Source organism: Canis lupus, chromosome 22 (genome assembly GCF_003254725.2).
Source record: "Canis lupus dingo isolate Sandy chromosome 22, ASM325472v2, whole genome shotgun sequence".
Lineage (NCBI taxonomy): Eukaryota > Metazoa > Chordata > Mammalia > Carnivora > Canidae > Canis > Canis lupus.
The window spans coordinates 30,734,556-30,759,614 of NC_064264.1; the positions used below are offsets into that span (position 1 = coordinate 30,734,556).

General features: G+C 32.7%; 1 protein-coding gene across 14 annotated transcripts in view; it reads right to left on the reverse strand.

Annotated features, from left to right (window-relative positions):
- The window catches only part of MYCBP2 (MYC binding protein 2), a 258,985-nt gene that overhangs the window by 65,636 nt on the left and 168,290 nt on the right, over positions 1–25,059 (reverse strand). For 7 of the 14 annotated variants that reach the window (XM_035704586.2, XM_025440917.3, XM_025440922.3 and 4 more), the window contains 8 exons: positions 24,516–24,631; positions 20,927–21,024; positions 20,100–20,216; positions 19,019–19,159; positions 10,338–10,412; positions 7,218–7,442; positions 6,229–6,361; positions 2,403–2,525 (listed from right to left, as the gene is read on the reverse strand). In XM_035704586.2, coding sequence (XP_035560479.2) covers positions 2,403–2,525; positions 6,229–6,361; positions 7,218–7,442; positions 10,338–10,412; positions 19,019–19,159; positions 20,100–20,216; positions 20,927–21,024; positions 24,516–24,631 — 1,028 coding nt within the window. The remainder of the gene's footprint in view (positions 1–2,402; positions 2,526–6,228; positions 6,362–7,217; positions 7,443–10,337; positions 10,413–19,018; positions 19,160–20,099; positions 20,217–20,926; positions 21,025–24,515; positions 24,632–25,059) is intronic. The other 7 variants (XM_025440919.3, XM_035704585.2, XM_035704584.2 and 4 more) reach the window with 5 other exon arrangements.

Here is a 25,059-nt window from a genome sequence, read left to right on the forward strand (position 1 = left end):
TGACTCAATATTATACAAGTGTAAATGAAGATCTAAGTAAACAATACCTTCTATATAATACCAAACAAATGACTAAATAACCCTGCCTCATGTGCAACACACTTCAAGCAGAAAATAAGCAAATATGAAAAGTTTTTTAAGTAAATGTAGAATTGAAGGGAGGCAAAGCATATGTTATCAACTTAGTAATATATTTATTTAGTCAATAATTAATATTTCCCCTTTTTAAATTGTTCCTGTCAAAGAAATTATACTTCTTAAAGCATGAACTCCCTTGCTTGGATGGATAATATAAAAATCTTTAAGACCTATAAGATAAAAAGGAGTATGAACTATCTAATTTGAATAGTATCTCAAATATGAATTGTGACATTTTTCCTTAAAATTAAATACAAAGGACTGTAACAGAAAAATATTTTTAAAAATATGAAACAATTAGATGGATGATCCTTAGCTCCTTCTTTATAACATTATGTATATTAAATAGTTTAAGTGATGCTGAAAAAGAGAAGAAGAAAAAACATATCCAGAGTAGTTGATGCAGAAACTGGAAAATAGTACCTTTCCAGCCACATTCCCTACATATAATAAAGTTTCTTAACTGAAAACTTTAAATGAAGCAGCAAGAAGGAAAAGACTTAAATGGAAAGAACTGTGTACACAGCTACATGTCTACTTTTTAAAAACTTATGCTGTAGATTACAGAAAGGATTTTAGAGATTATGAAGAACTTTACAGAATTAAGAATAAAGAATTTCTCCAAAAAACAATTTCTTGAACTTAGACAGTATAATTAGTTAAAGAAAATGGGAACTACTGTTAAAGGTAAGTTCATACACAAAGGTTAGATATATTTGATTAGATTTTTAAGTTTCTTAATATTCCTTTGTACCATCTAAATATTTAAAAAGTCTATTAACAAGTACATGCCATTTCTGAACAATATTAGCAAACTCACACCTTTAAAAAAGTAATATTTTATTATTTCTATTTAATAACAAATGTTCTCAACAATGTTGGTCTCTTTAAAGTTGATTAATAGTCCTATGATGTTTTAATACATTTTATTTTAAAGACTAAATTAAGTGATAACCACCAGTACAATTTATACATTTTAGAGAAGTGACTGACAGCATACAATTTGAATTAAATATGGCTTTAAAACAGATTATTAACAAAGCATAGTAGCGTTAAGTGCTGAGATTTTAATTGAAGGATTGACAATGGTGAGAGAGAAAGGGAGATGAAAAAAACACCCCCAAGCATTTACCCTACTTAAGTGTGAAGATCTAGCTCAAGCTAGTTCAAATCTCACCTACGGGGAAACGAGCAAGCAGGTGTCCCCACGCCTGCAGGATAGACCAACATAAGAGAGTAGGAGAAGCCAAAAAGAAATCTTGTAGCTAGAATTGCTTCATATAAGTACTTTATGGAAAGCAATAAAAGTATCAAACAAAATGTGGTTTTAAGTTGAAAATTTCCTCTACATTGCTGCCATTTTGTGTTTTGTTGACTATTTCATTATTTCACTTGCTCTGCAAGTCAGGTCTAACGATGGTCTTTGTTCTTTGAAATCAAATCCAATGAATTAGTGTAAATAACATTCTGAAGTAAAATTATTTTTACTTAGGCTATCTTCTCCCTCTTACCCATCATCTAACTGTATACTACTTGTTGATGATATGCTGATTTAGGAGGCAGGATCAAGTACATAGAAAGAACAGAAATATATCTGAATTTAGATACAAATCCAATTTTAGATGAAATTCATGTATAAATTATTCTGAAATAATAATTGTTTAGATTGTCCATAATGTTGGTCTCTTCTAATATTACAGCCAAAAACAGCTATGCACATTTTAAATTCTTTGGTTTAGGGTTTTATTTTTCTTTTCACAACTCTCTGACTTCATTATATATACCAAACCCAAAGACATCATTCATTTCATGTAATTCTAAATTAACTAAGATAACTTGGTCAGACATTCAAAACCAAAACCACACATACGTAATAAGGCTGACGTGTAGTATTACTTAAAATGTTTTGATTTTAAATGGAGCATTTTGTAAGGTTCTTTTTTGCTCATTAACACTACTTCTAATAATATAGATGATAAAAACAATAGTTCCCTTACTAGATACGGTGTCACAGAATCTTTATGTGTATCCAAAGTGAGTATCTTTAAAGTAAAAGCAAATACGAAATAACTCCTATGAATATAAACTAAAACGGGTGAAAATGATCCTGTAAAAAGAATGCTTTTGTAAACATCTGACTGCTAGTTTTCTAGGAACAAACTTTAAAAGTTTTATGGGTGAACAGTACTAAAAATGGGAAAAATGTAGGGCAATAAAAAATATTAAAGTTGGATAGGTAAAAAGACTCACTTTCATATACCTACCTTTATTATTTCCAAGTCCATAATCAAATCCTTGAGCACTACAACTTGCCCCTTTATTAAAAGCTTGCACTGAGAAAGGGCTTGGAGGAGGAGTCTGAGAATTTTGATCCAGAAGAACTTGTTCTATAATAAAAGGCACAGCTATAATATCAGTTTCTTATGTGCTATTCTCTATTCATAGAATAAAGAGAGAGTTGCCAAGAAAGACTTTATAATTTTAAAATAACATCACATTTAGATTTGATAATACATCAGTTTCTTATGTTATTCCCTATTCGTAGAATAAAGAGAGAGTTGCCAAGAAAGACTTTATGATTTTAAAATAATATCACATTCAGATTTGATAATAAGTCTAACAATTAGGTCATTGACACTTGACAGAGTATATGACAAATCTTGGTTTTCATTTATTAAATATACAGTGAAACTTAGAAATTGGATATGCTCTTATGGAGCCAATCTACTTTTACTGTGGCAGGATACATCACTGAATGTATACTAGTATTTCTGGACCAGGAACTCAAATTTGTAACAAATTTATACAAGAGCATTTTATAATAAAAATGGGTATCCTAATAAACCAGAAATCAAAATATTTTGTATATTAGTACTCAAATAGAAAAGAGTCTTCAAAATGTGTAAGTATATAGTACTTCGAGTACTAATATACAAAATATTTTAAGTTCTGAATATAAAAATTGTGGAAACTTTAATTTTTAACCTTTTACTTCTTAAATAAGGCCATTTTCCCCCAAAATGAAACGATGATAAACCAAGTCATGAAGTCAGAGCTATTTGCACATACTTAAGTCTATAAATGTATCAGAATTCTATTTCATGAAAAAAAGTTATGTTAATGTCAACTTTAAAAAGGCAAAATAAAATCTGTCAAATGAAAGGTAAAAAAGAGAAAAAAGTGTCCCATCAAAATAATATAATGAATAATGAAAAGTTTTAAGTATATTTTTAAAAGTCAAGATCTCTTTAAAGAGAAAAATAGAACTAGAAAGAAGGTGGTGAAGTGTTTTCTTCCTCCCTGTAAATCAGAATCCTGCTATACTACTGGTACTGTATGTCTACCCCTTAATGGACATTTCTAGACTCTTTTCAAGAAATCAATCCCAGCACTTCCCTTAGGCAATACTCTTCAGTATGAGAGATTTCAGCAGTGGGAATATCTCTTCTGGAAAATACTCATAAACATTAACCCTGAATGGGAAAGATAGCATTATTCTCACCTCAGAATGGTCTCAGCACCAAGTACAAAGTCTGTTTTTCTTTTCTTTTTTTTTTTTTAAGATTTTATTTATTATTTGACAGAGAGGGAGCGAGGGAGAAAGGGGGAGAGGGAGAGGGAGAGAGAGTGCGTGTGCATGTGAGCAGGAGGAGGGGACAGAGGCAGAGAGAGAAGCAGATTCCCTGCTGAGCAGGAAGCCCCAATGCAGGGCTCAATACCAAGACCCTGAGATCATGGATCCTGAGATCATGACCTGAGAAGAAGGCAGATGCTTAACTGACTGAGCCAAAGTCTGTTTTTAACAGAGCAGTAACTTTGCCTACTAGCTTTATTTACAGATATCAAAGACCTATAAAGAATTTTAACAAGAGGAAAGTTTTGTTTTACTTTAGTATTTCATATAAATTACTATAGTGCCAAATCCTCTTATTTCTATACTGAATATAATTACTTGTTAATACCAATGAGCAGACTATTTGGATACAATTATCAACTAATCTTAGTGATTTTAAGGCACTGACATCACTTTTTTCCTGATCACCCCAGGTCTTATGTTAAAATATTAAGAATCACATTATGATAAAAAATATATATATCAAAAGAGCAAAGGACCATTAAGTGATGACAGAGAAAAATTTAAACTTCTGCTTTTAGGGCTGAATATCTTTCTTGGCAGAAACAATATCCTAATTTAAGAAGCATTTTACCTAAGAAGAATCTTTTACCTTTTGAGCATATAGAAATAAAATTCTCCATTTAAAAAACTATGTCTTTAGTATAGACGGCATTTTACATTTTAATAATAACAGCTAATCTTACCATCTGGCTAGCTTTATGTTATTATTTGTTCATTTAGCTTTCATATTGAACTTACAAAGTATCTTCATTTTGTAAACGAGAAAACTGAAGCACAGAGATGTTAGGTAACTTGGCCAATGTCACTTAAGAGCTGTAGAGCTGGTATTTGTACTGTAGTGGTTTAGCTCCAGAGTCCACTCTGACACATTAGGCTGCATTATGCTATACTGCCAGTTACAGTAATTATTAATTATAAGTAATTATTAAGCTAGGATGACCCTTTGGTAGCTACGTATTATTTAACTATTTCTTATATAAAGCTGATCTCACTTTAGGTAATTTCATTTATATCTAAATATTTCTAGATAGTGGAAATATTTAAGAATTTCTGATATGTAGTATATACATAATCATATTATAAATGGGAAGGTATTTTGTCAAATGTCTGATTTACAACAAATGAAGCCTTTTTTTCACTTTCACAACATAATGAAGAATAGTTATGCCACTTCAGGACATTAATTTATAACCACATCATCTTTAACTATGAAATATGTGTCTGTAAAGACCAGGAAGGGCCTTCAAATTCTATTCACTGTTCACTGACACAGTGGTGTGATATAATGAGCAGAGCATCTCAAGTATGAATGAAGATTCTGGCTCACGTCTTACATCTGTCATACATCCAGCTGTATAGCCACAGGTAAGTCATTTTAAATTCTATGACCTTTAGTTTCCTTACTTATAAAATGAAGATTATATAACTTAGCACAAAGGCTTGTTGTAAGGGAAAAAAAAGAAGAAATGTTTAATATCTAAATGCACTCTGTCATTCATGAAGTCTCAAACTTTTACAAATCTATTTATACTTATGGCCATATTACCTCTTGGATAATACATACTATGAATTTAGTCTCTTTTGGATAAATATGCATGTTCCTTTATTTATTTGACCTTTTCCAATAAATTTTGGATTTTGGAATAAAAAATCTATGCTTGACTTATCCATTTATTTTGATGTCCTAAATAGTATTTTTGTGACTCAACTTGTATTTACAAAGCTTAGTATGCAATTAGTATGTGCCAAAACTGTTTTAGAACGAGGAATACAAAGATTAAAAACTCTGTGCCTGTCCACAAGGACTCACAATCTAGGTATAAAGACAAAAAATTAACTTCAATATAGTATCAGTTTTGTTCTAGTGGTGAATACAGTTCTTTAAGAACACAGAATTCTTGACTCCGTCAGGATCAGTTAAAGCTTTACATAAGTGATGACATGATCTGAACTTGGAAGAATCATGTTTTTGACCCGAGGAAAATGAAGACAAGGGGACAATAAGGAAAGTCTTTTATTAATTGAGATTGCTGTTGAAAGAGGTAACGCTAAAAGCTGAAGCTCTAACAACAAAATAGGAACCCTTCAAAAGATGCTATGCATTCATCCAGTGCTCCTATCCTGAGACAAAATTTAAATGAAATTGCCTGGGAGAAGTACTATGATTGATGGTTTGAAAAGTGAACTTCCTCTAGCAGCAGGAAGGGTAAAGCATTCAGCTCTGGACTGGCACAAAATAATGAGTCATATGAATCCATATCAATGAAATAAAAAGCATGGTTTCCAAAGGTGGATTCATATGTTTCACATTTTCTTTTAATTCTCTTCTTACACGTGCATTTAGTATCCATTATTGTACAAATATTAACAATTGTTAAGATTTTAACCATTAGCTTTGCTTTTTACCTAAAAAAATAAACACACAAATAAATCACAAATTTAAGCCAACTTGCCATCTTCATGTCGGAGGTATTGGTTTCCGCCTCTGTCTCTAGCTAAGGACCATGCCTCTCCTTCATCACTCTCACAGAACTCTACCATGCTGTTCTTATCCAGCTGCACCCATGCACCTTCAGAATTGGTTACCTAGTACATAACAAAAAGCACGATTGGTTGGCTTGATTCTTTCAGGGCACTAAGGCTGAAAACCAGCAACAAGTTTAAGTGTTTGAATAGGGTAATCATTCTGAAAGTTTTTACCATGAAATTAGTTTCTGAAATTAAGACCACAGCCTGAGGTAAGTCAGAAATCAATAAAATGTTCTGTAAAATACTGCTTATTTATGATTTAAGTAAAAATAAATTTCAAGGCACATAATACCTAAGTAACTTTAAACATTGCCCTAAAACACATGGCGCTCTCTTTTTCTTTTTGGCACCTAAAATGTCCTAACACAGCAAACTATTATTTAAATTAGTAGTGTCTATAATACAACTTGAAAATGGCCCTGACACTGAGAAATAGCATGACACACTACATCTTCAAGCTCATCAGCTGAGGCAAATGCCACAGTTGACCAAAAAGTAATTTTAGTTGCTCAGGACTTCAGTGAGACACATAAATGGGAACAAAGAAATGAAACTCTCTGCATGTATTACATCTCCATACCAATCAATTCATAGCAAATATTTTAAAGCACTGTTAAAACATGTTATAGTACATTTGTAATAATGGAAAGATATATGCACATACCAAACATTCATATATACAATACAAATCATTGTTAATATAAATATTATTTTCACAAGGGTAATTCTGAGAATAAAACTATTTAAAAAAGAAGTACAGAAAAAATGTTAGTAGTATTTATAATACAAGTAAAGATAAAGAACAGTAACATTTAAAAACCTGGGATGGAAATGGCAACCTTTGGTAAAAAGAGATACTCTTTTTTATTAAAAAGAAGTAACTTAGAAGTCATGAAGCTACAAGAATCCATACCTCTCCCACTGCTTTGACTTTGTTTCCCAGAACTAACATTCCAATTGGGATACCTCTAAGGTTAGGGCAGCTTCTGATGTTGTGACCGGAAGGTCCCGTCTTCACTACCTTGTATATGCCTGGCCCTCCTCGCAAGAACGGCATATCTTGTTCTTGCATTGTTGCTTCCTGTGGGCAGCAGGAGTTTATATCTTTGAAAAAGTCATCAGTATTAGTTTTAGGTTCCTGAAAATTTGAATAGGAAAAAAAAATAAACAAAATGCAATCTATTATCACTTGACAATCCTCTTATTAGCTTTTACAGCAAGTCTATAATACTACCAAACAAGAGAATACATATCCAAAGATAACTGAAATATATACATTAATTAACACCACTACTAAAGAATCTTTGTTTTTCAATGCCGAATAATATTTAAATAGAGGTGAAGAAAAGGTAAGTTAGCAGGAGAGCAAATAAACCTCTGATTTCTGACCACCACAATTTAAGAAATATGATAGTACTTGAATTTATTTTTATCATTCAATAAAATACTAAACAGTAGGAAAAACAAAAATAATATAATCTGTGAACCACAACTGAATAATTTTGAATCATTATTACTGCATTGCTCTATGTTGGTATGGGTTAAAAAGCCTATATCTTCATTTCCTTCCACTTTGTAATAATTATTTATAGAGAAAACAGGTGTGAAGACTTATCTATAGACAGCAATGATGAAAAAATGTACATAAAATATAGCTGCATCTTAATATTTACTAGTTATGAACGAAATAAGAGTGCTTATAAGATTTTAACAACTCATACTTCCTTATACAAATAAAGATGTCTTGCTAGATTTGCTAGGCCATTACTAAACAGTGATATATTAACACTATTAACAGAAAAAGAGGATTATTCTTTCAGTACAGAGATTAGTATCAAAAGATTCATTTTTACATAAAATATTATACTTTTGGAGATAAAAGCATCACTTCCAAAATGAAAGAAAAGGATATGCCTCAACTTTTCTGTTGAATCTGAATGAAATCGTTTCCTATGTGAATGCAGTGAAGAGAAATAACTTCCTCATATTTGCTCTGCTTCCCAACTACATGTGAAGTTCCATACTGGGAGTTCTTCTATTGTCATTACTATTCCTTTAAAACTGATTTAGACTGTACTTTTTAAATACAGTACTAGAGACTCTACAAATTGCTTTATGTTTAAATATAACAAAAGATGACCATATTGGGGCACTTATTCAATATTAGATTAAAATTAACATTTAGTAATATAATATAAATGGAACAAAAATGAAAAAAAACACTAACACATTATTTATGCAAGATAAAATAATAACAAATAATTCTATCCTTCTATTACTATAAGTAGTATCATACTAAAGGGTCTTTTCTATAGTAAAAAAATTAAAAATGAAACTCTTAAGGTTTAAAAAAAACAGTGGATTCAAGAATTCTGGGTACCTGTGACTTTAACTCAATATATTGGTTAGGGAAAATTTTAAACCCACCAGTAACCTTCATATAATATTCTATAAATTTCATTGTGGTGATAATCACCAATTTTTATATATACAAATATGTACTATGTACAATATTTGTTGACATTTACTATAATTGTCATGCTGTATTTATCCAACATTCTTTAGTTATACACTGGCAATTTAATAGAAATAAGAATTTTAAATACCTGAAAAATTTAGTTAGATTTATGTATTATACATACCCATGCAAATATATTTGTAAAAATTTACATATGAATATAAAGAGAATGCTCAAAATAAAAATGGAGAGTTAGGGTCTAAGAAGCTGTGCCACTACACTAACAAAATTTTCAATAAACATTTAAAAATGTCTAGTTGTGAATAACCAACTTTAGTAAATATATCATGCTATATCATAATTGGAAGAGGCACATTAGTCTTATACAACTCATTTTTTAAAAATTACATGATATGATATCAAAAATTACATGGTATGATGTCAAAAATTACAAGCAAATATGAACAGATATAATGAAAAATAAATTTCACTGGTATTCAATGATATAACTAGAACTTTTAATTAAGTTATAACAATATATCCAACTTTTGATCATTTAGTGTAACAGTAAGATTAAGTCTCAGCAAAAACTAATAACAATTGCAAATTATTCAGTGAAAGGCAATATATGAGAACTTCTATTTAAATATTTAATATTTTATTGAACAAAGAAATTATACAAATATGTAAAAAATAACAAGCAAATATGAATATCTAGTGAAAAATCAATTTCACTAGTATTCAATAATGTATCTAAGAGCTTTTAATTAAGTTGTAACAATATTTCCAACTTTTGATCATTTAGTGTAACATTAAGAGGTAGCCTTGGCAAAAACTAATAACAATCACAAGTTACTCATTCAGTGAAAGGCAATATATGAGAACTTCTATTAAAATACTTAGTATTTTATTAAACAAAGAAACTATACAAATTAATAAATGTAAAACAGTCTTTTTTTTTTTAATATAAGTAGTAAGAGAAGAATTGACAGACAAAAAAAGGTCATAGAATTGTGGCTGTCATTCTCAAACAATCCTAACATACACGCTTCATTCAGGTCAAAAATAGAAGACTTGGGGACCAGCGTATGAAACTGATGAAATGCAGTGTTATTTTTTCTCCTTGCATTCCCACCCCATTCTCAGGTGAACATCCAAACAGGCATGAAAGGCTAGGGAAGAAGAGAAGTGCCACAGAGTCGGGACTTCCTCACTGAAATAAGCAAGCTCTGAGAAAGCCAGATGTAGTGATGTAGTTGTGGGAGAAGCTAGTCATAAATTATATACAGCAAATTTGAAGTCACATAAAAGTTTAACTTAAACTAATAATACATTCCTTGTCAAAAGTAGAGGGAAAAAGATTACCAGGGAAACTCAACTGTAGCACTTTGTATAGAACTTTATTTATTTATTTATTTATTTATTTATTTATTTATTTATTTATTTAACTATCTACTTTTTGGCAAAAATCCTTTTATTAACTGTAAGCAAAGGCTTCAAAAGATAGAAGGTAAGATTTGTTATACATGCTGAAATACCTGAATAATGTATGACTGTTCCTTACAGTTAACTCACCTGGGGAAAAAAAGCTTTGGAAGTCCATGAAAATACGTCCAAATCCCTGACTCCTTGGCTAGCATTAAAGATACTCTGAGCGACAAAGTTTAAGAAAGAAAAATATCAACAAAGAAAGGGAACAGGATATTATCTGCAGAAGATGCGTTCACAGTAACAACATTGTTCTGTACTCTAGCACCAGCACTGTGATATGATTTTACTAAAGGGAAACTGAAGCCACCTGAGTAAATCACACAGCAAAGAAAGACTGATAAATAAGTTTTGTCAAAAGCTCTCCATGGATATAGTGTGTCATGCCATTTACTAAAATTAAGAGCCAGACATTGATTTAAAGCTTAAGACAGTCAATGTGAGTAGGAAACCTTAAAACTCTTTTAAAAGATGACATATCTGTTCCAATACAAGCCAGATTTGTTTTATGACAGAAAACAGTCTGCTGTTTTATGAAGAAAATGTAAATAACAGATTGTATAGATAGTGTAACCATTATTAAGAATAATAATGGCATGTAGTATCTGTAGACATTTTCACTTTCTAAAGTACAAAAAGAAAAAAAAAAGAAAAAAGTTAAAAAATCTAAGTCATTTCCCCTTTCTTCTCTAAATGAGAAAAAAAATCATTTGGAAATGTTACTAAAAGCTGTTAACAAATATGTTAAGAATAGCATAAAGAAAAACATACAACCAGAATCTTTTCTCGAAAGATAGGCCTGGTTTTCTCCATCTCAAAGTTTATGAAATGCACAGAGCATTTTCCTCTTTATGTTAAAATCTAAAACTATATTTTTAAACAACCAACTTGTAGCAGCATGGTCCCAGAAAAATCAACACCTTCACAAAATGTCTTAATGAAAATGTAAATGGTATACATTTTACATAAAAATATCATGCTATTGAATATATTTGTCTGATCTGAAATTAAAATCTTTCCAGTGAGTAGCATTTACACATTTTACTGCTTATGTAAATACTGTGATAAATGGTTATGGTGGTGGGGGAAAGGAGGGCCCTCAAAATGTTAATAAAAGCTGTTATCATCCAAAATTTCAACAGAAAAGAAACACAATTCCCAAACAATTATTAGCCATTTTAGATAATGACAATTTATCTACTATTTTCTAGTTTTGTATTTTCCTCATGTATGTATGGACAGATGTAGATACACACCCATATACATACACATATATATGTCAATTCAAAAATAGAAGACATATGAAAGCCAGAAAATGAGTTTCTAGTAATATGACTACAAATAAATACCTACAAATAAATGTAAAACAAAACAAAACCACACCCCTTCCACATTGAAAAATATAAAGCAAATAGGGTCCTTTCTTTTTAGGTGAACTGGAAACATGATGCAAAGCATTCTAAAATACTATATTGGAAGGAAAAATATGTCCTTACTGGTTTACTTATGTATATAAGAACTTTTGGGCTATCTGCTCAATGGTTTTTCTCCTTCATAGAAAATAGTGGTGCAGACCTTTTGACATAAAACAGTATCAACAATTTTTTTAACATTTTCTTTTTTTTAGCATAAATTTCTTTAGTATTAAAAACAATGTAAAAAGTGTTTTGAAAAGCAAGGCCGATGACTATTAAAATACACAAATTAGCTCTCATAGATTAATAAGAGTACCACTATGTGTATAAATGTGTATATACACATACACAAATACATATCTACAATAATCTAAATCCTTTTATTCTCAAAGACTATTGTTAAGACAAAAAAATTCTCTCAAGAAAATTAAAAATTGTAGCATACTAAAACTCTAACTAAATTAATGAGGACCAAACTGTAACTTTAAGCCGATAATCTTTCAAGGCACAGATCAAGTGAACAATTTTCATTGTGAAAATATATGACCAAACATGCCAAATGTTCATGCAAAAAAATGCTAATTCTTTCACTGTGCTGCTAGAGGAATAGAGTTAAGAATTGCCATTTTTAAAATTTATTTTTATTTTTTTAAGAAATGCTATTTTTAAAGAGAAAAAAATAAAATGTCTCAGGAAAATTAAAAACAGCATATGTATAAACAATTAGTGTTATTTTAATTGCCTTAATCTCATTCTGTTAATGGTGTATCAAGTAAATATTTAGTATTTACTAAGATTAAAAACAGATTATGTATATACATACAAAATATATTAACATAACAAAACCAAGTAACTCATGGTATTTTAAAGCTGTAGCTAACAGGCATCATCAGGTAAACCCATAAAAATGAAATTGGATATAAAATGTGAAAAACACCTGCCAATTTTACCTACTGCCCTGAATAATGCTGTCAGGGAGATTACCAAAAGATATTTTCCCTTCATCTCTTTCCCACATCTTCGGGGCCTAAAACTTAGAAAAACGAACCTATTTTCTATATGTGAACACCAGTCTATGTAGGTTTGTATAAATGCTTGGAGATGTTTGGAGACACAAGTTGTTTCTGCAGGAATTCAGATAATACAGGAATTATAAAGATATCTCAGAACACTTTGAAGGAGGTATCATTTACTCTCCTGGATAGAAACTCTACCACTCAACCTTCCCAAAGTTGGTAGACCTCACTTTTGACAAAGCATCCAAAGAATTGGGCCTATACGTTTCAAATCACTAATATCTCTATCCTAGAAGTAAACTTGTTTTCCAAAAAAATTTAAGCCCTACGCTAGGCAGTCAAGTATCTTCCATGTCAAGTATCCCTACTTATATTTTCTTCAATGCATGAAACATCCTACTAGCTTGCTTATTATATTTTATAGTTTTCAAATCTTTAGGATTTTAATTTAAGATCAACATTTTATGCCTTACTTATGCCTTCTCAGATTGACCTACATCAACTTCAGAGTCCAGAGTGGTAATCATTTCGTGATGGGACCATGACTTATAACACCTTCCACATGTATCACAGTATTCATCCTCATTCAACCATTAAGGTTATGAATATTCACATTTATTTAATTTGGTAGTTTTACCCAAAGTAATATGATTTTTATAGCTATATATTTACTTTATCCTTTTGTAACTATATATATCCTTATCTCTTCACTAATTTCTGCTTGTGATCCTGGGAGAGTAGTTATCTGTAGACACTAGAAAAATAAGAATAATAAAATACATAACATCACAGGTCACAATGAAATTAAATGAGAGAATATTAAATGAGAAGAAGCATATATGTGATAGGAATTATTTTGAGCAACATGATCATAACAAATATTAAGAATTAAAATTTAGTATTCAACAAATGTTGAAAGCAAAATGTAGTATTTAACACTGTGGAAGAAATGTGTATGAATAAGAAGGAATTCTTAATGAGTCCTTACCCTTAAGAAACTTAACAACAGAAATATGAAGTATACAAATACAAATGGGCTGAATTTGTATTTGGGGCTGAAAGCAAGAAAAACAAACTAAACTTTGTGGGTAAGAAGCAAGGCTTTTCTATTTTACAAAGTGCTGAGAAAAGAAAGGGAAACCTAATTTCCCCAGTAATTCTATGCTTTCTACCCCCAATCCTTTACTTCACCCATATTAACTAGTTTTCAGTTCCCCAACATAGCAGGCCTCTATAACTCTGGACACTTGATTCTCTATCTAGAAATTCCTTCACTTTTTCTTGGTAACTTTTAACACTTTTCTTCTCAAGTATCGCTCCCTAAGTGAAGCTATTCTGTAACTTATCACAATACAACTTAACTATTTGAGTATGGTATGTCGGTCAAATTATATAGTGAGTACCGTAAATGGGAGAACAGCACTCCATCTTATTTATTTTGTATCCCTCCCCTTTCCTCTCCATTCACTGCCTACTTCCTATCTTAGTTATTTGGTACAGTAAATAAGGACTCAATAGTCCTTGAATGAACGACTAATAAATTAATACCCATAGCATTACTGGGAAGTAGAGAGAAGAAAAGAAATCAACAGAAATTTTTGAGCCTGATCAACTAGGAAAGCAGTAAAAAAGCTAGAAAAAAAAAAAAAGGAAGCGAAAGCATTCTAGACAAATGAATAAACATAAACAAAGACTCTAAGATGCAAAATTGAACAGTGTGTTCTTAAAAGAGCACAAAGTTCTAATAGCACACAAGCACATCACAAAAAAGGGTCTGCATTCTTTATATTTATCCCTGTTCTTACTAATTAAGAAGTATTTTTAAAAATAGTTATATATAATAGGAAAGTCTATTGCTGTTTACTCTCTGAATTAGAGCATTACTAAAGTGCTAAAATAGAGGAAAGTCACATTTCCCTAAGTGAGGATGCATCAATTCTTAGTAATGAAATGTTGTTAGGCAGGCCAGCAGTTAGCTACAGTACCTATTTGCAATGACAACAAGAGTTCTACAACATGGCTAAATACACAAGATGGTGTAAAAAGCTTTAAAGCTTTTTTTTTTCTTAAAGATTTTGTTTATTCATGAGAGACACAGAGAGGGAGAGACATAGGCAGAGGGAGAAGCAGGTTCTCTACAGGGAACCTGATGTGGGACTCAATCCCAGGACCCCAGGATCACGACCTGAGCGAAAGGCAGATGCTCAACCACTAAGCCACCCAGGAGTCCCTAAAACTTATTCTAAATAGGATTACTTACAGTGATTTTAAAAAAATAGTTCATGAAATAGTTAATCAGTGTTCAAATTTCTAATACCCACTCCCATTCTCCCCGACAGTTTGTTTGACTCAGGATCCAGATAAAGTACATAATATTGATGTGAATGCGAAATTGTTTTAACTAGAAAAGGTTGAAGAGGTAGATGTAAAGATTGCTAAAGGCAACTTTTTGATATTTTGAATCTTTTTAAGTTAGTCGCATCTGTCCTTGGTTATTTCTATATTATTTTTAAATCTCCTGGCTCTCTCCCACTTTTTAAAAAATTGAGTAGTGTTTTACAATTTTATTAGCTATAGTTATACTTAATTTATTCATAAATGGACTAAAGTAGAAAGAGTATGGGATCCCTGGGTGGCGCAGCGGTTTGGCGCCTGCCTTTGGCCCAGGGCGCGATCCTGGTAGACCCGGGATCGAATCCCACATCAGGCTTCCGGTGCAGGGAGCCTGCTTCTCCCTCTGCCTGTGTCTCTGCTCCTCTCTCTCCCTCTCTCTCTCTGTGACTATCATAAATAAATAAAAATTAAAAAAAATTAAAAAAAAATAAAGTAGAAATAGTAGGTGGAAAGTGAATATATTTTTCTAGAAATAAACATAGTAAGAGATGCAAATGAAGTAGAAAGATGTATTTATTTAGACATATTAGTTCCCTGAGAGGATGAGATGGAATCATTAGTCCCTCTATCTCCTAAACATGTTTAGCTCTATGGAGTAACATACTCATTAAATTACTGACTGTGTAAGGGGCCTGCCCTGTCTCTATAGACAAAACCTTGGGAAATCAGCCTTCCTTGCCTATAGCAGGTTGACTATGTGAGTCCTCATCGAACACCTGTACTGAAACAACTGTACACTAGGTCTGTTTGGAGCTGTAGGCCAGTTATTTCTATCCCTTCTGTCATCTTTGGTCCCCACATAAAATATAAACCCTTCTGTTATCTACCTGTTATCATATTTTTATACTAAACCTGCTCTATGCTTCTCCCTGATACAGAATCAAACTATTGCCATTTGTCCCATGATTTTATATTGTATCGAAGGGGACCCCTCCCTCCATGGTAAACAAACTCATTTCATCTTTAGCCTGTGGGTCACAGTGCTGCCATCATCTGTGTGCCTTTGTGCTGATGTAGATGATCACCCAACTGCTGAGTGAGCCTTTTAGTTCTTAGACTGAGGCAGTTAAAATGACTTTCACATCCACTATACCTCAGCTACCTGCTCATGGCCCATTACCAGGCCATATCATTCAGTAAAATCCTCTAACTATGAAATCAAATGTAAATATCTACTTTATCACACAAACCACCTATCCTTCTATCTCTTTAACTATAGTGTACTTATATATATCATTCTAGGATTTAATTAGGCCTCCAGTCCCTTGGATCCTCCACTTGTCCTTTCACATTTCTAACTCAGGCAGGCTGAATTCCACAGTTGGTGATCCCAAGTCCTCTTTCATTGGCATCTGAAATTTTGTCCCTATTTTTCTGTCACAGCAGCACCAAATTCCAGGCAGCTATAATCTACTCCCTTGGCATATTTGATTCTAGAAACTTAGAACTATGGATGAGGAAGGGCATCCACAATGGACCCATCCATGGGTCTCACTGGGTCCTTAGTGGCCCACTAATCCAAAAACAAGTAGTTTTTCTTTAGATCCCTCTCCTGTTTCTCTCAAACATTATTTCAAATCTTTACTGCATTTTGAAGTCCTCTAACTTAAGTCATTTGTTTCAATCTTAACTGATGTCTTTCCTCTCTCCTATTTTATAAAAATCTTGGTCTCCTTCAACCTCTGCCCTTTCTCCCTCCATCCCTAAAAACTTACCTACTGCCACACATATCCCCTTCCCTCCCTCACAAAACAGTTCTCCAAATGTGCCTCTAATACCATTTTCTTCTCCTTTTTCAGTCTTCAGATTTTAAAAAAAATTATTTTTAAAGATTTTATTTATTTATTCATGAGAGACATACAGAGAGAGAGAGAGAGAGAGAGAGAGACAGAGAGACAGAGGCAATGGGAGAAGCAGGCTCTATGCAGGGAGCCTGATGTGGGACTTGATCCTGGATCTCCAGGATCACACCCTGGGCCGAAGGCAGGCACTAAACCACTGAGCCACCCAGGGAATCCCAGTCTTCAAATTTCTTATTTACATCATTTCTTATTTACATACCAAAAAGAGGTATTTCCCTCTTTTTACTGGCATTTTTTAATTTATAAGGATCTCAAGTCACTATCATTCGTAAAAGAAAGGGAAAACCTCAGGCTTATCAATAATACCAGCCATTCTGAGTTATCTACATTAAAGTAGAACTCATGACATTCTTCAACATAAAGGCTAGAAAATATCACAAGTCACTTCATATCTTCAATATTCTGCCTCCAGATATTTTCAAATAGGTCAGTGACAACTCTTTCACATTCCAGTGAAAACCCATCAAGAAGTATTTGTATGGCTTACCCGTTTAGCTTTCTTTCTTCTACTTGTTACTGCTCTTCTCTCTCTGACCTCAGGAAGATTGTCTATTACGAACTGTCTCTTGAATGGGGTTTAAGAGCATCAAATAATGGAACGCCACTGTTCCAAAATGAAACCACGGGATTTAAAACTTCAACACACAGCATCTCTTGTTCCTCCTTTCTACCTTTGCTTATTCTTGTTTTATCTGTGTGAATATCTGCCTCTTACCAAAAGCATCTCCTCAAATGAGCAAACAAAGCAATAAGAAGAAAATTTTGGAGTGGGAGAGATGGTAAAGATAATGTAATTTAATACAATGCCTTATCAGGGATAGTGGAAAACAGTTTCAAACCATTTAAGGCTAACTTCTTAGCCACAGACAATAAAGAATTATTATTTATCTTCCAGACTAATCTCTCCTTCCAGGGGGTCAAAATATTTTTCATTTTTAAATGCAGATTACAGATCTGAGGAAAGTTAAAGATCTGGTTTATTTATTCGAAACTTGGTATTTTAATTATACATTTATCATTTTAGCTTAACCTCAGTAAAACAGTATGCCAACACTCTCCAAACCTTAACACATACCAATAAGTAAAAAATACAGAGATATATCTCTCCCTACTGTAGTATTACAAAACATTTATAGAAGAATATAAAGAAGGAGATCAATAAATATAAAAGGAAGTTTGATTATTTCTTTTCCCAAAGAATCATTTATAACTGTCCATTTGGAGCACATACTCTAGACTATCAAAGAAAACAAATAATACACTGAATGGCTTGATATAATAAGCTAACCTTATATACTGATTTTTAAGAAATTCAACTGTTTAAAATACTAAGGTTTTTTAAAATAAAGTTTTACCAGTGCTATTTATGAACAGTCTCATAAAGAGTATGTATATTTGATGGTGATGAAAGGGAAGAAATATCCTATGTTTCTGTTTAAATTATAAAGAAGGCTATGGGTTACTATTACATTTACAGTAATAAGTACTCTAAGTACTCTACTGCATTTGTCAAAGAGGTTCAATGAGTTCTCTGACACTAGGATTTAGCTTCAACTCACTATAATACCACTAAAAAGACTAAAAATCCTTCTTATTTTTACACAATAGTAATATAACACAATAGGATTAATAAGCCAAGAAAGAAAGGATTCAAACTTAGACAAAACACAGAGAACTAATTACAAAATGGCAACATACAAAGGAATATGTTTATACAGGTTTTTGAGTGTATAATTAATACTGAATTCACAATCTGTAGTTTGGAATTCATTCCAAACATTAGTGTGAATAAGAAAGGAAAAAAAATAAAAACTATACTCTCAATCCCTACCTCATTGAAAGGAATTCGATAGGCCTCATTTTATTTTATTACCTCCTGCCTGTGTGGATCATAGTAATACTAAGGTCCTTAGTCATGCCAAACTCCACCTTCGTTACACAGCTCTTAAGAATCAAGCACTTATGAAGTAAAAGTTATTTAGTTGTGGTTTACCTCAGAACTGAAAAGCCTTAATTAAAGAAAGCCCTGTAATGAGGATAGAGTGTACCTATTATGCGTTTTAAAACCACCTTTTACTTACGTCAACAGGGACCAGAAGACTCTTGCCAAGATGCTGATTGAAGGACAGGCACCAGGCTTCAGTGTAACCATTCATGTTGGGAACATACTTCTTTATTGTCTCATCATTCAGTCTCAGCCATACACCATCATCATTGTGGATCTACGGAAATAAGCAACAAGAACAAGCCATATCCACCTGTAAGTCCTATGAAGCTAGCAACACCTGAAAGGCTACAAAACAGGCAAACAATGGTGGACATGAAGATTAAGAATCTAGTTTCTGTAGGAGGTAAGTAAAAGAGAAACTTTAAAGAAAAAGCAGCAAAGAATGATGAGCAATGTGGTAATTCACATGGTAAGATATAAAAACAACATCACTTAGGAATAAAAGCACAAAAAAATCACACATTAAGAGACTTTAAACATAAAATGTTTCTCTCTCAAAAGAATGTAAGTTCTTCCCTCCCCTCAATTTAGATTTTAATAATCAGAAGTTACTTGGTCGTATTACTATAAAAATATGTTGTCAGAAATTAAAGCAATATGTGTGTGTTTTAAATACATTTTAAAAGCAAACAGCACTTAAAATATTTGACAACTGTACCCATTTTCAATGTGTACTTGTAGAGGTTCAACTTCTTCTTTTTTATGGTTTTATTCATCCATTTGAGAGAGAGAGAGAGAGAGAGAGAGAATGAACGGTGGAGAGATGCAGAAGGAGAAGGAGAAGCAGGTTCCCCGCTGAGCAGGGAGCCCAAAATGGAGCTCGATCCCAGGACCCTGAGATCCTGACCTGAGCCAAAGGCAGACCCTCAACTAAGTGAACCACTGGGGTGCCCCCAGGTTCTACTTGTTAATTAACTTTCTTTCAGATTAAAAATATAATTTTATTTATTTCAAAATATAATTTTAGTCACTTTTTTGCTATAAAGAAAAAAAATGTATGAAACTCAATGAACACATCTCACAAAATAATTTTCCAAATACTATCCAAACCAATTAAAACATACTAGCAGAAAATTTAGTAACCTGATTATCATGCAAACAATGCAAAAACTTTCTGTCCAAAATTTATTACCACGTGTTTCTTTACAAATTACCTCATCAATGAAAGTGATAGTTCCATTGACTTTTACTATGCCTATCTGCTCACTTTGGAGGGAAGGGTGGCTACGGATACGGAGTCCTGCACTGTCCTTGGCCACAAATTTTCGAACCTGGGAAAGGCAAAGACAGACAGTTGAGATGGAAAATTACAGAATAGAGAGCTTATAAGTAGTAAGAAAATTAAACAGATTTGGAAGTATTATAATTCTGTGAAAGTTTTCAAAATTATTTGTAATTGTTTTCCCTGTGTAAGGAACAGTGGTTTATTTATAACAGAATTTTACAAATATTAAAATGTACATATTTATAATATCCTTTCTAAACTCTGAAGACATAAAAAGGAGAGAAGATTCATTTTTTTTAATCTTTTGTATGATACAAATTCTATTACCAATATTTCCTTTTTAATAAGTAGTTAACCAAAATTCCTATACTTACTTTTTAGATGTCAGGAAATTTTTTTTTTTTAAGATGTCAGGAAATTATTTATTCTTTTAACAGCATAAGATACCTTCCTCGCAAACTTTATGCACTTACTTTCAGTAAAAATTTTGTTAATTGTAAATTTTCAATAACTGAAGTATACAAGGCCTATAAATTACTAGAGCATTTATTCAAAGAAGCCTCAAAGTATAGGTCCTACAATTTAGAAATGATTAGAATTTCCACAAAATACTCTTCAAACTTATTTAGGGATATTTAGAATTCAAATACTGAAATCAACTAAAATATGGGATGTTTGATGACCACCTTGAAGCATCAATAAAGAAAATTAATAAATGTCTGACAAATTCTGATTCTGATTTCATTCTATCCTAACCTTATTTGGTTGAGGTTCTGTCTTCGGTTTGACCAGCTGAGTTCCTGGTGGTATCATCCCTTTTGGTGGGTCTTTTACTTTAACTTCAAGGCCAGCATCTGTAAGAAAAGGAAGACAACTGTAACGTTTGAGAATACAAGGGAGGAAGGATCCTTAACCTAACCTTATGTACATTCACAGACTCTTTTAAACAAATATCTAAATTCTTTTTTTTTTTAAGATTTTATTTATTTATTCATGAATGGCGGGGGGCAGAGACACAGGCAAAGGGAGAAGCAGGCTCCACACAGGAGCCCCACACAGGACTCGATCCAGGGTCTCCAGGATCAGGCCCTGGGCTGAAGGTGGCGCTAAACCACTGAGCCACCCAGGCTGCCCTCTAAATTCTGTCTTTTTAAGGTGATTGATATTTAGAAGCTAAAAAACAGACCTTTTTTTTTTTTTTTTTTAAACAAAACAAAACAAAACAACAACAACAAAATAAAACAGACTCTTTAACTATGGAGAACACACTACAATTACCAAAGGGGAGGTAGGTTGCAGGGATGGGTTAAATAGGTGATGGGGATTCGGAGTACATTTGCTGTCATGAGCAATGAGTGTTGTATGGAAGTGCTGAATATTGTACACCTGAAACTAATATTACACTGTATGTTAACTAACTGGAATTTATCTAACTTTTTAAAAAGATTTTATTCATTTATTCATGAAAGACACATAGAGAGAGGAGAGACATAGCCAGAGGGAGAAACAGACTCCTTCTAGGAAGCCTGATGTGGAACTCAATCCCAGGACCCCAGGATCACAACCTGATCCAAAGGCAGGTGCTCAACCACTAATTCACCCTGGTGCCCCAACTAACTGGAATTTAAATAAAAACTTAAAACAACAACAACAACAACAACAACAAAAATCAAAGCTACAATAAGATATCACCTTATGCCTATCAGAAATGGCTAAAATCAACAACACAAGAAACAACAGATATTGGCGAGGATGCGGACAAAGGGACCCTGTTGTACTGCTGGTAGGAATATAAACTGGTGCAGCCACTCTGGAGAATAGTATGGAGCTTCCTCAAAAAGTTAAACATAAAACTACTTTATGATCTAGCAATTGTTCTACTAGGTATTTACCAAAAGAATACCAAAATTCTAATTCAAAGCGATATATGCACCCCAATGTTTATGGCAGCATTATTTGCAACAGTTAAATTATGGAAACAGCACTAGTGTCCACTGATAGATGAATGGATAAAGAAGATGTGGTGTATATACACAATGGAATATTACTCAGCCATAAAAAAGAATGAAATCCTGCCATTTGCAATGATGGAACTACAGTGTAGTTCTCTGACAGTGTCAAAGAAGTCAGAGAAAGAAAAATACCATATGATTTCACTCAAATGTGGAATTTAAGAAACAAAACAAATGAAGAGAAGCTAAAAAAGAGAGAGGCAAACCAAGAAATAGACTCCTAACCATAGAGAACAAACTGATGGTTACCAGAGGGGAGTGGGTAGGGGATGGGTGAAATAGGTGATGGGGATTAAGGAGTACACTTGTGATGAGCACCGGGTAATGTATGGAAGTGCTGAATCACTATACTGTACACCTGAAACTAGTATCACACTATGTTAACTAAATGGAATTTAAATGAAAATTTTTTAAAAAAGAGAAATATTTGAAAAATGGCCTTCGTATTCCAAATGAGTGTCTCAGAGGTTCAAGAAAAGAGAAGGGGCTACTATTCTTTATGTGGAACAAAGAAATGATATTAAAAAAGAATAAAAAGGAAATCAAGAAATCTTTATGAGGTTAAATGTAAGCTCACAACATCAGATTGTTGCTGCACCTTATCATCCTATCAGATTACATCAGCTACACCAATTACCATTCTGACCAGCAGGCAATGCAACATGGTGGTTAAACCCTGGGGTCTCATGTTAAGATGTTAAGACTGTCTTGGTTTTTCCCACATCTGTCACTAATTGTCTGACTCTCTGTGCCTAAATGTTTTCATCTGTAAAATGAGAATGAAAATAGCACCTACCTCACTGAACTATTGCGAGAGTGAGACAATATATAAGGAGTGCATAAAACAATGTAGGCATATAGTAAGTGCTCAATAAACATTAGCTTTTAATATCATCATTCTTCTAATGAGTTATTATATATCCTTGCCTAGTCAAGCAAGGTCTCAGCCTACTGACAGTTTGGTCACCTTGGGAAAAAGTTGAATTCAAAATGTAGGAAAGAAAATGGGTGATGTTAAGTAAACATGAATGATTTTCTTCAGTTTCATTTCAAACAACAAATATAAATGGATTTTTCTTATCTACCTTGTATCAATTTTCTTCAGCCCACTATTAGCATAGATTAAACCATTCTTGACTACCTCCACTTTTGAATTCTAATAATTTGTACCTCTTGTGTGTCACTATTATATTCTACTTCAGGTGATTTTGTTTGCCCATTTTAGCTTGCAATCATCAGCAATTGTTAGCATTTAACAGGAACTGTCTTCTCTAAAACGTTTTGCTCAAAACCAACTAAAGTTTGTTGAACTAAAGGCTTTATGGATATGTTGAAATAAAGGAGAGTGCAACAAAGACTGAGGATAAAGGTCTCTGGAACAGTATAGGGGAATCTGACAGATCTGATTCTATACAGTTACATCAATGCATTTTCTATACAGTTACATCAATGTAAAGTGTCTCTTTACCTTCACTGTAAAAACAAACTACTTAAACCAGAATTCCCCAAGGGTATTTTGGTGGAATGGTAACCAGTGTTGCTTTTATCTCTACCTTGACTCCCTCTTCCCTATAGGCTAAGGATCTCCGGATAAGGGTTAAACAAAGTTAGACAAGATTCTTAATTTCAGAGCATTCAGAATTCCTTCTATGTTAGTGTGAACCGTATGAATGTCTAAGATGAGAGTTTTAGGTCTTCCCAATCTATCTCATCATAGAAGCCCTTTCTCTTGAAAAGCATCAGGAATTATTGTTATAAGGAATTCATACTGATAAACACTTATCAGAGTTTCTTGTTCTACTGTTGTCCTATTTTATGAATAGTTTAATAACAAAGAAAAGTAAAAGGTTAATGCCCAAAGAAGAAGCAATATACTTTTCAAAGTTAGTGGTGGATAAAAGAAATTCATTCATTCATTCATTATTTATTGAGTGGCCATTATGTGCCAGGCACTGAGCTAGACTGGGAGATACAAGGATGAATGAGATGGTCTCTGCTCTATGCCAGGAAAATATACAAACCATCATGGGGAGATAAGGTATGCACATGGTTATAAATTTAGCAACAGAGAGGAGATCATACCTAAATAGTCACATTAGAGAATAGGAAAGGAGTCATGAGTGCTATAATGATATCAGAAATTATTACAAAATTTTGAGATGTTATGAATGCACTAATTAAGTACTCATTGTAAAGGAGGAAATGAAGCTCCAAATAAGTGATGAAACTTGTCCATGTCTCTACAATATAAGTTAAGGTGAAAATTAGAACAGAAAGACAATTTTGATTCTGGCTGTTTGCACTAAGTAACTCATAATTTAGAAAAAGAATACCTATTTCAATGCCATCAATGGTCACATGAATAGTATAGAGTCCAATAGCCCCTGGAGTCCAATTTGCACAATAAGTACCATCGTTATTGACACGGATCAGCATATTCTCACTGGGTCTGAAAAGAAATAAGATGGATACTGGAAAATTTGCTTTTGGTTAAATAGCTGAAAACATCATTGAGATAATTTCTAACTGTATTATTACAATAAACGGCAGTCCTATTGTCCTGCCATAGTATGTGTTCCTATCCTCCAAAATGATTGAATTTCATTTTTTCTTCCTTTCCTCATTCTCAGAGGATCATGACCTCACCATTTTTTTCAGTGTGAAACTGAAGCAATTAGATACAACCCAAAAGTTGTAATCAGATTAATAAATCTACTTTCCATTTTTCTACCTTCTGTCCTGTTGTAATGCAAGGAGTGCCCTGGGTCTTATTTAAAGCCAGCCCCCTCATTTGTGCTGTGAATCTCATTCCTCAACACTTCCATGCTATAATTACCTTGCTTGTTCTCTTTCATTATCAATTTCTCCCACTTTATT